Raw genomic sequence first — 14,047 nt, forward strand, 5'->3', positions numbered from 1 at the left:
AAATGCTCAACAGGCACGCGTGGGCTGGTGGCTACGCTGTTGGACAGGCGTTAGGAAACATTTTCATCCTTGCAGAAAGTTATGCTGGACAGTACTGCTCTGGAGCCCACACGACACAAGCAGTTCAGACATAGGAATGATCATGTTGATAGGAGCAGCTTTTAAAAAGAAAAGCCCCACATACTCCTGGGTTCCAAACCCAGAGTCTTTCCTTTCACAGTCTTGGGAGGAGCCTGATATTTTGAAAGAGCTTACTGGCCACTGACAATGAGCCGAAGTCGGGCCTGTCATTTTAGCCAGCTGGACCACATCTGGGTGGTTCATCCTAAAAGAATTATCTGGGACCCCGACATTTCTGGAAGTCTTGTCAAATCCTAGCAATAGGCTCGGCAGATGGTATAGAATAAAACTGCAGGGGTACTTACCACCGGGGAAGCATAGGCCACGCCTTCCCATCCTTTGTCATGCTCTCTTTGACTTCCACCCGAATTCTCCGTAAATAGCAACAATGCTGGAGACAGAAAGAAGAGACTACTAAGTCCATGTTCTGGTGAATCGCAAGCCACACATCTTGGAAGCTGCTCAGTGCCGAGTGAACAAATTCTTCATCTTGTGTCTCGAAAAGACAGTGGAAGGCGTCCAGGATGTCTACCGGGATGGTGTGTTTGCTCCACAGACCTAAAAGAGAGACCCAGTGCAGGAGTGTCTGCTTTACCGTCAGGGCAATGGGACAGCCCAGCAGAACCTCCAGGGCCCTCAGCACTTCTTTGCTCATGAGGCCAAACAGGAAACGCTTCATCTGGAGCAAGTGGAAGCTGAAGGCTGCTTGTTTAGGCTGCACCAAACTCTTTAGCTTCTCAGTGAACAGAGGGCAGAGATTCGGCTCTCTTTCCAATCCCTCCAAGACATAGTACAAGGCGGCACAAAACTCCTGGAGGCTGAGGTGGAAGAAAGTATAATACCCCTCGCAGTGGCTGTCTTGGACCAGGATGTTCATGTGAAACAGAGCGGTGAGCTCAGACTCCCTTAGTCCATGAACCGCGAGGTCGTCATTGTCAAAGGCAGACTTCATGTCCCACATTCCCGCCACCGCCATGCGGCACAAGCTCTTCAGGACGGCTCTTTCTTCCTGATTGAGACAGCGCCGGGATGTCTCTTGCGGAGTGAGCTGATAGAACACAAAAGTGGCGTACAGGCCAGTGAAAGTGAGGGAAATGGGGACAACGCGCTCCCCGCCCGCCTTGCACAGCAGCAAAGTCGCGCAGATCAGCGAGTGCACGGTGAAGACCTGGCACTGGTCCAGCAGATGACAGCTCTCCATCAGACGTAAGATCTCCATCCTTTGGTGCTCACTGGAAACGTGCTTCAGCAATAATTGAAACCTCCTTTCCACCGAGATCCCTCCAACCAACAGGTAACGGGGAGCCACGACCACCGATTTGAGCTTGTCCACGGCCACGTTGCTGACGGTGACTATCAGGGAGGATGCAGGGAGCAGGACTTTCTTCAGCAGACTGTGTATCAGGACAGACGTGGGTTGCTTCTTGGCCCAGTCTCCACAGAGCTTTGTGTTACCTTTGAGGGCAGAGTCCAGGTCATCAAAACTGTCAACAACAAACAAGAGCCGTTCCGGCTGGGACATGATCTCCATCACCGGAGCCTGGGAGTCCGGCCACTCCTTGGAAATCAACTCTGCAAAACTGCTCTCCCTCCTCCATTGTAGATCTCTAGTGTGGAGAAAGAAGACGTAGGAGAACATGCCCTGGTAGAGGTCACCTTGTGCCCAGCACAGCATGATCCTTCTGGCCAAAGCTGATTTCCCAATTCCCGATTTTCCATGCAGAACCACGGTGCGGGGCTGGAAGCCCCTCTGGTCTGGTTTGAAAGCACCAGCCAGCATCATTTGCATTTCCCTCCAGTCAGAAGCAGATTTTTCAGGACTATGGTCAACATCCATCTTCGTGGAGAATTTGGTCATCACGTGGTGCTTGTAGTCCCACCTGTCACCTCCTTGGTCCAAAGTCAGACCAGAGAAGGTAGAGGAAAAAAGCAGGAAAGAATTTGAAGAGAGTCTGGATTTTAGTAAAAATAGGACACGACAAAAACCCTAGACCCAGAATCAGTGGGTGTGCCAAGCCAGACAGGCTCTGTCTTTCATCACTTCCCAGTGATGTGCTGTAAACCAGCCTCATCCCCCTTCCAAAGGCCACTTCCTTGAGAGTGTCCACTTGTCCTTCCAACCTGACGCACTACATATTTGTTAGCTTATTGTCTCCAGTGGACCTCGCCACTTAAACTAAATGGATTTCTTTCACCCTACTTCCTTCCAGGATGGCAACAAATGAATAAATCTGTTTTCTTCACCTTGTTCTTTTGTCTCTGCTGCTGTGGCACCACCTTGTTCTATAGCTTGTGAAATTTCTGGAAAAGAGAAAGGAGAAGAATAAACATACTTATGTTTATTATTTAAATCAGAAATGTCAGACACCCCTAAAGCCCCTAAGATAAGCTTAGTCATGCCATACTTAATCGTCTGCTAGTTTGGAACAAGGCAACCACTGGCTCAGCAAATAGGGCAAAGTGTACTAGTACAATGAGCAAAAACTCAACATTGAGGGGGTTCTAGCCTTATTTCAACATATTGGTTCTAGCCTTATTTCTCCTCTTTACTCTTAGGAGTGTCTCCCACTCCTAAGATCTTAGATCTTAGGATATCTTAGAGCTCGGTGTGGTGATGCATGCAGTAGTCCCAGCTGCTTGGGAGGCTGAGGCAAGAGGATCACTTGAGCCCAGGAGTTTGAGGCTGCAGTGAGCTACAGTGGTGCCTGTGAATAGCCACTGCCCTCCAGCCTGGGTGACAAAGACATCCTGTCTTAAAAAATAAAAAGAATTAAGGATCTTGAGTCAGACACAGGATTCAAATGTGAATTCTGTCATATATTACTCAGCAACGAAAATGGAAATGCTGATACATGCTTCAACACAGATGAACTTTGAAAACATGCTAAATGAAAGAAGCTAGTCACAAAAGGCCACATATTTATGATTCTATTTATATGAAAGATCCAGAATAGGCAAATTCATAAAGATAGATGACAGATTAGTGGTCATCTAGGAGTCGGTGGGAGAGGGAATGGGAGTGACTGCTAATAGGTACAGGTTTTCTCTTTGGGAGAGGAAAATGTTCTGGAATTAGGTGGTGGTGATGGTTGGATAACCCTACAAATATTCCAAAATCCATCAAGTTTTATACTTTAAAAGGGTAGACTTTATGGTATGGGAGTTATATCTCAATTTAAAAAGCCTCAAGCAACATTTTCTCAGGGAAGTCTGATCTTATTAATACTTGACTATTCAAATCCCATTTCATACAGCCATAGCACCTTGGATCATGCCATCATTTTATATCTGTTTACTTAATATAGAACTTTGGAGTATCTATGTCATGGAGACAAAAAATAGTTTTCTTATTGTATATATCCATCACAGTTCTTTAAGTGGTAGTTATTCACTAAATACTTGTTAATAGGAATTAAGAAAAAAATCTAATTTTGAACACTTGACTACTTTCACTCCATGTTTAGAACCGATCAAACAAGCTTGTGCTTGATGTGTGATTGCAATAGAATTGTGGGTCTTAGAATTTGTTTTCATAAAAAAACTCTTATACACTATTGGTGATATTGTAAATTCATATCATCATTTTGGAATACAGTATGGAGGTTCCTCAAAAAGCTAACAATCACCATATGACCCAGCAATTCCACTATGGCTATATACTCAAAGGAATTGAAATCAGGATGTGGAAGAGATGTCTGCACTTCCATGTTCATCGTGGCATTATTCACAATAGCCAAAATATGGAAACAACCTAAGCTTTCATCAATGGCTGAATTTCAAAAATGCGGTGTATATACCCAGTAGAATACCATTCAGCCTAAATAACCAGAAAATTCTGTCATTTGTGACAACACGGATGAACCTAGAGGACATTATGGCAAGTGAAATAAGACAGGCATAGAGAACCAAATACTGTATTATCTCACTTATATGTGGGGTCTAAAAAAGTAGAACTCAGAAGCAGATTAGGATGGTGGTTACACAGGGCTGGGGGAGGGTGGGGAGACATCAGACAACAGGTAAAAAGCTACAGTTAGGAGGAATAAGTTCTGGTCTAGTGCACAGCAAAGTGGCTACAGTTAATAATGTATATTTCAAAATAGCTGAAAGGATTTTAGATATTCTCACAACAAAGAAATGATAAATATTTGAGGTGATAGGTGTGTTATTTAGCCTGATTTTACCATTGTATAATGTATACACATATTGAAACATCACATTGTACCCCTAAATATATGCAATTATTATTTGCCAATTGAAAATTAAGCTATAAAAAACTAGGTAATCACAATGGCAGGCATGGCTCTGTCCGTGTGCTGATCTCAAGAGTGCTTAGGGAAGGGACGGACAGAGATGAATGAGGATGAAGAAAGGGAAAGTAGACCCCCTGCTACCTAAACTACATGAGCTTCCTTCACTCAACTTCCCTCCAGGATGGCAACAAGTGAGTAAATCAATTTTCTTCACCTTGTCTTTCTGTGTCTGCCTCTGTGGCACCACCTATTTCCATAGCTTGTGAAATTTCTGGAAAAGAGGAGAGGAGAATAAGCTTCAACATATTTAATTTATTATTCAAATCAGAGATATCAGACACCCCACAAAATCCTGAGATAAGCTTCATCATGTTATATTTCATCTTCTGACCCTTTTGGAACATGGCAACCATCAACTCAACAAAAGGGAAGAGTGAACTAGTACAATGAGCATGAGATTCAAAATTAGAAGATTCACAACCAAAATTATCTCTATACACTAGCAATAAACAAATGACATTAATAAAACAATTCCAGGCCAGGCATGGTGGCTCACGCCTATAATCCTAGCACTCTGGGAGGGTGAGGCAGGAGGATTGCTTGAGGTTGGGCGTTTGAGCCTGAGCAAGAGTGAGACCCCTGTCTCTACTAAAAATAGAAAAATTAGCAGAGTGCAGTGGTGCATGCCTGTAGTCCCAGCTACTCAGGAGGCTGAGGCAGGAGGATCACTTGAGCCCAGGAGTTTGAGGTTGCGGTGATTTATGATGGCACCACTGCACTCTAGCCAGGGCAACAGAGCAAGACTGTCTCAAAAAACAATTCCATTTACATTAGGATAAAAATATTTAGGAATAAATTTAAAAAATGAAATGTATACTGAAGATAACAAAATATAATTGAAAGAAATTAAAAACATCCTAAATAAATGCAAAGACCATCCTGTGTACCTGGCTTGGAAGACTATTGTCAAGCTCATTGTAAAATTCATATGGAAATCTAAGGGACCCAGAACAGAAAAAAAAAAAAAAAAAAAAAAAAGGCTTGAAGGTGGAGAATCATACTTTCTGATTTCAAAACTTACTATAAAGCAATAGTAATTAAGTCAGTGTGGTACTGGCACAAGAATACATATACAGATCAATGGGAGCTAATTGAGAGTTCAAAAATAAACTCATACATCTATGATTTCACATAGGAATGCCTAGGAAATTTAATGGGACAGAATAGTCCTTTCAACACATGTTGCTGGAACAATTGAATATCCACATGCAAAACAATGAAAATGGACCCCCCTACACCTCATGCCATACAGAAAAGTTAACTCAAAATGGATCAAAGACCTAAATGATTTTAAGAGCTATGACTATAAAACCCTTAAAAAATATTGGCGTAGGGGGAGAAGGAAAAATGGTGGAGTAAAGGTGGCCTCCTGGTTCTCTGTTCCCAGAGAAAGAGGTGAAGAACTAGGTCTGCCATGCAGGAGAGGATCACTTGCCTGCAAGAATAGCGTTGTGAAACTGCAGAGAAACAGCGTGGGACACATAACACAGAGGAGGGAAAAAAAAGGTGAATGGGAGATAGGATTGCGAAGTCTGGAGACTGTGGTGATTCCTATTTCAGACAGCATAAATTTTAAAATAGCAAGAGTAAAGAAAGACAAAGATGGTCACTACATAATGGTGAAAGGAAAAATCCAACAAGACGACTTAACAATTCTTAGTATCTATGCACCCAACACAGGAGCACCCAGATATGTAAAGTAAACCCTGTATGAACTAAATAGCATGATAAACAGTAATGCCATAGTAGTGGGGGATTTCAACACCCCACTGTCTGAAATGGACAGATTCTCCAAACAAAAAATAAGCAAAGAAATAATAGACTTAAACAGAGCTCTAGAACAAATGGGTCTAACAGACATCTACAGAACATTCCACCCAAATAAAGCCGAATATACATTCTTCTTATCACCTCATGGAACTTTCTCCAAAATCAACATCCTAGGCCACAAATCAGACCTCAAGAAATTTAAAAAAATAGAAATTGCACCATGTATCTTCTCAGACCATAGTGGTATAAAACTAGAGATCAATTCCAACAGAAATGCTTACCGCTTCACAAAGTCACGGAAATTAAACAATGTATTGCTAAATGACTTCTGAGTGAAGAAAGTTTCAAATGGAGATCAAAATATTCTTCGAATTAAATGATAATGGGGACACAAGTTATCAAAACCTGTGGGATACTGCAAAAGCATTCCTAAGAGGAAAACTAACAGCATTAAATGCTCACATCCAAAAGACAGAAAGCTCACAAATCAACAAACTAATGAACTGTCTCAAGGAACTGGAAAAGGAAGAGCAAATTAATTCTAAATCTACCAGAAGAAAGGAAATAACTAAGATTAGAGCAGAACTAAATGAAATTGAGAATAAAAGAACTATACAGAAGATCAATAAAACCAAAAGCTGGTTTCTTGAAAAGATAAACAAAATTGATAGCCCTCTTGCTAGATTTACAGGAACTAGAAAGGAAAGAACTTTAATAAACTCAATCAGAAATGAAAAAGGAGAGGTCACTACAGACATCACAGAAATACAAAACATTATCTTTGAATACTATAAAAATATATATGCCCAAAAGCTATAAAATGTGGAGGAAGTGGACAAATTCTTGGAAACACACAACCTCCCCAAGCTCAATCAGGAGGAAATAAAACTCCTGAACAGACCAATATCAAGCACAGAAATTGGAGCAGCAATAAAAAAATCTTCACCAAAAAAAAAAAAACAGTCCCGGACCAGATGGGTTTACACCCAAATTTTACCAAACATACAAAGAAGAACTCATACCTACACTGTTGAAATTATCGCAAAACATTGACAAAGATAGTGTCCTCCTCAGCTCATTCTATGAAGCCAATATCACCTTGATACCAAAGCCAGGAAAGGATGTAGCAAAAAAAGAAAACTACAGACCAATATCCCCCATGAGTATAGATGCAAAAATTCTCAACAAAATGTTAGTAAACCAAATCCAATAGCACATGAAAAAAAAAAATAATTCACCACAACCAGGTGGGCTTTATCCCAGGGATACAAGGCTGGTTCAACATATGCAAATCTATAAATGTAATTTACCACATAAATAAAAGAACAAAGACCATATGATTCTCTCAATAGATGCAGAAAAAGCATTTGATAAAATCCAGGACACTTTTTTGATAAAAACCCTCAACAAAATAGGCATAGATGGGACATTCCTTAAAATGATTAACACCATAGATGAGAAACCCATGACCAATATCGTATTGAATGGGGAAAAAGTGAAAGCATTCCCGCTTAGAACTGGAACCAGACAAGGTTGCCCACTATCCCCACTTCTATTCAACATAGTGCTGGAAGTCCTTGCCAGAGCAATCAGACAAGAGAAGGGAATTAAGGGTGTCTGAATCAGGGCAGAAGAGGTCAAACTCTCGCTCTTTGCTGATAATATATTATACCTAGAAAATCCCAAGCATTCAGCCAAGAGACTCCTGGAATTGATAAACGAATTTAATAAAGTTTCAGGATACAAAATAAGTGCACACAAATCAGTGGCATTCATATATGCCAATAACAGTCAAGCTGAAAATCAAATCAAAGACACAACACCTTTCACAACAGCATCAAAGAAATTTAAATATTTAGGAATATATTTAATGAAGGAGGTGAGAGATATTTATAGGGAGAACTACGAAACATTGAGAAAAGAAATTGTAGACAATGTGCACAGATGGAAATCCCTACCATGCTCAGGAATTGGTAGAATCAATATTGTTAAAATGTCCATTCTACCTAAAGTGATCTACAGAATTAATGCAATCCCTATTGAAATTCCACCATCATTCTTTACAGATTTAGAAAAAATAATTCTATGCTTTGGAACCATAGAAGACCTTGTATAGCCAAAGCAATCTAAAGCGAAAAGAAAAAAATGGAAGGCATCAGTCTGCCAGATTTCAATCTTTACTATAAGGCTATAGTAACGAAAACAGCATGGTACTGGCACAAGAACAGAGATACAGACCTTTGGAATAGGACAGAGATCCCAGATATAAAATCATCCTCATATTGTCATCTAATCTTTGACACAGCAGACAAAAGTATACATTGGGGAAAAGAATCTCTATGCAATAAATGGTACTAGGAAAGCTGTATATCCGCATGTGGAAGACTGAAACTGGATCCCCACCTCTCACAAAAAGCAACTCATGTTGGATAATAGACTTACACCTAAGGCATGAAATCTTAAGAATTCTGGAAGAAAATTTGGGAAGACTCTTTTAGACATCACCTAGGTAAAGAATTTATGGACCCCCAAAGCAATCAGAGCAGCAACAAAAATAAACAAATGGGATCTGATCAAATTAAAAAGCTTCTGCACAGCCAAGGAAGCTGTCCTTAGAGCAAATAGATAACCTACAGAATGGGAGAAAATATTTGCTTTCTACACATCCAATAAAGGGCTGATAACAAGAGCCTATATAGAACTTAAGAAAATCGACAAGAAAAAAATCAAACAACCCCATCAATAAATGAACAGACATGAACAAAAACTTTTCAAAAGACAACAGAATAACGGCCAGCAAACATATAAAAAAGTGTTCAACATCTCTAATCATTAGTGAAATGCAAATCAAAACCACAATGAGATATCACCTAACTCCAGTGAGAATGGCCTCTATCAAAAAGTCCCAAAATAACAAATGCTGGTATGGATGAGGAGAGATTGGATCACTCATACACTGCTGGTGGGACTGCAAATTAGTACAACCCCTGTGGAAAGTAATTTGGAGATAACTCAAAGAGCTAGAAATAGAAATACCATTTGATCCAGCAATCCCACTACTAGGCATCTATTCAAAGGGGAAAAAAGACATTCTATAATAAAGACATCTGCACTCCAATGTTTACAGGAGCACAGTTTACAATTGCAAAGATGTGGAAACAACGCAAATGCCCATCAATACATGAGTGGATGAATAAAATGTGGTATATGTATACCATGGAATACTACTCAACTACAAAAAACAATGGTGATCTAGCACCTCTTATATTATCCTGGATAGAGATTGAGCCCATCCTTCAAAGTGAGGTATCACAAGGATGAAAAAACATGTACCACATGTACTCGCCACCCAATTGGTACTAACTAATCAACACTAAGGTGCTCACATGGTAGTAATACTCACTGGGTGCCAGTCAGGTAGGGGTAATGGGGGGTGGGGGATAGAGTGGGTGGGGTGGGTAAACCCACAGCTAATGGAGATGGGGTGCACTGTATGGGAGAAGGACACACTTGTGGCCCTGGCTTGAGTGAGGCAAATGTGTTTCATGTAACCAAAATGTTTGTACCCCCACAATACCCTGAATTAAAAAAAAATATTGGTGTAAACCTGATCTTGGGTGAGGCTTTTTTAGATATGGCACCAAGAGCACAAGAAATCAAATAAACAAATTTGCCTTTGTAAAAATTAAAACCTTTTGTGCTTCAAAGAACACTATCAAGAAAGTGAAAAGACAACCAAGAGAATGGGAGAATATATTTTCAAATTATGTATCTGCTAAGGGTCTAGCATCCAGCATAAAGTAGTATTACAACTCAATAATAAAAATAGGCAAATGATTTGAATATACATTTCTCTGAAGATATAATGGCCAGTAAGCACATGAAGATTCTGAATGTGATCAAGGAAATTCACATCAAAATTACAATCAAGTGAACAAAACTATATCAAAATGAAGGCAGTTTGGACTCTTTCTAGGTGTTAGATTTCACAGTCGACAAGACAATATGTGTTAATATGAATAGTCCTCAAGGTACAAGTAAAAAAAAGGTGGGAGAAAATGATGTCTATAGTATACTACGATTGTGTACAGGAAAATAAATGATAGTAAATACCTAGGATATTTGTGAAAGTATATCCAAGTATCTGCTGTCAGTGTTTGTCTTCGGAGAATATACTGGATGGCGCACAGGAAGGAAAAGAAGATGTACTTTTTATTGTTTCTTCTGTATAACTTTTGGATCTTGTGCCATGTTTATGTAGCACTGTAATTTTTATACCCTCACCTCCTGTGAATACCACCAACATGTCTTCCACACAGGGCATTTCCAAGGTTTGGAAGAAATAGCCCTTCAAGTCCTCTGGAGTTGAAGCCGAAAGCTTCATCTGAACGGCTGATGAGCAGGTGTGTAACACCTATGGCATGAAGGGCTGACCTGGCCCCTCAATCACGGGAAGCTTTAATTTTTCGGTCTATAGCTGAAGAGAGATTTTTCTCCTGATAAAGGAACTTTAATTTTTTTAATTTTATTTATTTTTTATTTAAAAGTATTGTGGGGGTAAAAATGTTTTTGGTTATATGGCCTGTCACCCAGATAGTGTTCATCGTACCTGTTAGGTAGGTTTCCGTCCATCCCCTGCTTGATTTCCACTGAGTTTTACTTCCCTCTGTGCACATGTGTGCTCATCAGTTAGTTCCACTTTAATAGTGAGTACATGTGGTATTTTTCCATTCTTTAGATACTTTACTTAGAACTTTTTTTTAAAAAAAATGGTCTTTCTCCTAAATACCCTACGATAATCACACAGTCTGATCTAGTCCATTGCTGTAATATGGGGACCAACAGTCTAAGCAAGGCCAATCCTTCAATCTGTGCCTTGAACCTCAGTTCTTCACCCCAGAGCTGAGTGGCAGACCCATCCCTCACCTCAACTGAACTATTAGTGTTCTTAATAAGGGAACAAAGCTTTATTACCCACTTTCTATGTTATCCTGTCAAACCTTTACAATGGTACATATGCTAGATATCACAGCTCCTGTTCCAAGATGGGGAATCCAAGGGTCAGAATAAGAGGAGATGTGCCCAAAGTCAGGAGTAACAAGTGACAGTTCCAGAACTCAAGCTTACCACTCATGCTCCAAATCCTATTAACTTCAACTGAATTCCATCTGGGTAGAGGAATCATCTACCTGTTTCTCCTTCTGCATCATTTCACAGGCTAGAGACTACACTAATTTCCAGCCAGTGAGGATGACCAAGGAGGTGCTTCTCACAGTTCAGACTCTCGCTGCAGAGGTGGACACAATTACACAACAATGACACCCTCCCCATTCCTGTGAGAACTTGGGATCATCCCTTTTCTCTCCTGCCCCAAATTGTTACTCACTTTTCATCTCATCCTTTGCTTTCTCAGAGAGTGTTGGCAGGTTCATCTCTTCAAAGATGTTAATGGACATTTCCAAGGCATGAGGTCCTACATAATACTCATGCAAGAGGAAGACTAAACGTTCCACATCAGCGTTATCAACTTCAACCAATGGAATAGAGCACGTTGTCGATTCAGAAGACTTTTTCTTTAGTAATTCCTTAAATGTCTGAAATTCTTCCTTGTCTAGCTCCTTGAGACACCATTGCAGTCCATCGATGGAAAAGGAGGATGGTTTGTCCTCTGCCATCCTGATGCAAGGTTGAAAGCTCAGGTTTTGGTGGAAAAGTGGATTCTTTGGTAATGTGGAGTGAATGGGACCTGTGGGAAGAGTGACAAGATACTAAATAGAATCTTGCAGCAAATTTTCAAGCTCATACAATGAACCGCAATCAACTCGACAGATGAGCAACATTCTCTGCTCCTTTTCAGTTCTTCATAGACAAAACCATAGTTGCCATATCTATCCTGTTACCAAAATATAAGTTCAGATATTTTGCTGTCTGTACCCTTAGTTGCCAAAACAGCACCTGGCATGGAAATAGATTCTATATACATGCCGTGAAATCCTCTTGGCTAGGACATCATACTCAATGACACTGGAGAGCAGGTTCCTCCCAGTTACTGAGAACCAGTTTTTAATTTTTAGATTAGTTGATTTCCATTATGCCTGTTAATACAAGATCGGTTTATATAAACACAAGAAACAATTTTGGTATAAACTAAGCTAATATTTGCAAGTTATCTGATGTTGAATTTACATGGATTGGAAGAATACGTGTCTTCACCTAGGGAGCTGCAAGGTCTGTTTTTCAAGTTGCATATAACTCACACATAGAAAACAAAGAATAACAAAATTTTCATTAAATAAGTAAGGATCATTTTGTTTTTGAAGTTTTTGTTCTACTTTCGTAATAAAACTACATGGCCCCAAGGAAAAAAATTTTTTCTAGTGTGCCAATGGGTTAAACGCAAATATCATTAGACACAGCCTTGTTTAAACAGCGAGACTGAAGACCGTTGGGAATTGACCAATAACAGCTGGGCTAATTCAAACAATGAAGTACTCTGCATCCTTAAAAACCCTCAACAATCAGCCCAAGAATGTGCCTCAGTCCGTAAGATGCTTAACGCCGCACACACGCGCGTAGAGTATCCTTGGGTGATAGGCAGAAAATGAGTACTGATCTCAGGGAGCAGGAACTAAGTGGGGACTAGGAAAGGACATTTCACTTTATACTTTCTCATGTTGTTTGCTTTTTCAGATTAACACTATGAGGCACCTCCCATTAAAAAAAAAAAAAAACATTTTAGTAGAAACCAATAGACAAAGATGCATTTCACTAAAACAGCTGAGATATTCTCACTATTACCCATCCACCAAAGACCAAAAAAGCAGGTGCGGGTGAACATTATTGACCATGGAACATTGAGGTTTATGTGCTAGTTGCTCAAAACAGAACTGCAGCAAGAAAATATGCTATTATACACATTCTTATGAATATTTAGAAAAGAAACATTGGTAAAAGGAAAACTATTTATTTCTAAGAACATGTTAAAAAGATTACATCCTCACCACAGAGTAATTTTGTAGTTCCCCCACCCCCAATTTAACCAAAAAACACCCGGAAACATGGAGATTACAAATATTGGGTTAAGCGACTAAATTAAGGGAAGGTTATTTAAATGAGAATGAGACTGTCATATCTAAACACTTTTATACGCACAGTTTGAATTAAACATTTGCCTCGTTGCACCAAACCATCCACTGTAGGGGTTAGAGAAACAACATGGCTGCAAAAAGCAACAAAAACCTCAGAGGTTCATAAAAAAGATCTGCATGGTCAAGGAACATTATTTTTTGGATGGGATGATGGAGCCAGTTCATATGCTCAGAGCTAAGAATAAACAAAGGTAGAAGAAAAAAGAAGAGACAAGGAGTGCAACCTCTTTTCTCAGTCCTTAGGTGACTCACAGCATCTCACCTAAACTTTATGTACATCAGTGTTTAAAGTGTGTTTTTGTTCTTACTTCATAGTGCAAAGTTGAGGTCCTGTGCAGTTGAATAGGTTGCTGTTTGGGGAAAAAGCACTTTACCGCACACCTGATTATAACGTCCCATCTTTCTTTCCCCCAAAATCAGAGTGGTGGGAACCAACAAATCAAACCCAAAAGACAAATGGATGGGGCTATAGCTCAGGTGAGAGGATTAACCTGGGATAGGCACTTTCTCTTGTAAAACTGAGTGGGGAGGAGAGGTTGGGGAGAAGGTAAGGAGACTATTCCAATCCAGGCAGGACGGGGGGGCGGGGGGAGCGAGGCATAAATTAAGCCTGGTGGTTAAGGTTATTTTCTGAGGACGCACGATGTATGTACCTAAGCTTTCACTTTGTTCCTAAGCTTCTTCTATATCCCTGCT

At 40.1% G+C, this 14,047-nt stretch overlaps 1 protein-coding gene across 1 annotated transcript in view; it reads right to left on the reverse strand.

The window, feature by feature from the left end:
* The window catches only part of NLRP5 (NLR family pyrin domain containing 5), a 36,546-nt gene extending 24,584 nt beyond the window's left edge, over window positions 1-11,962 (reverse strand). Inside the window, exons 1-4 of the mRNA XM_069456927.1 lie at window positions 11,590-11,962; window positions 4,588-4,644; window positions 2,365-2,421; window positions 426-2,010 (exon numbers count right to left, since the gene is read on the reverse strand). Coding sequence (XP_069313028.1) covers window positions 426-2,010; window positions 2,365-2,421; window positions 4,588-4,644; window positions 11,590-11,878 — 1,988 coding nt within the window. The 5' untranslated portion in view covers window positions 11,879-11,962. The remainder of the gene's footprint in view (window positions 1-425; window positions 2,011-2,364; window positions 2,422-4,587; window positions 4,645-11,589) is intronic.
* Window positions 11,963-14,047: the final 2,085 nt, after the last annotated feature.

Source organism: Eulemur rufifrons, chromosome 24 (assembly GCF_041146395.1).
Source record: "Eulemur rufifrons isolate Redbay chromosome 24, OSU_ERuf_1, whole genome shotgun sequence".
In the NCBI taxonomy this organism is placed as follows: Eukaryota; Metazoa; Chordata; class Mammalia; order Primates; family Lemuridae; genus Eulemur; species Eulemur rufifrons.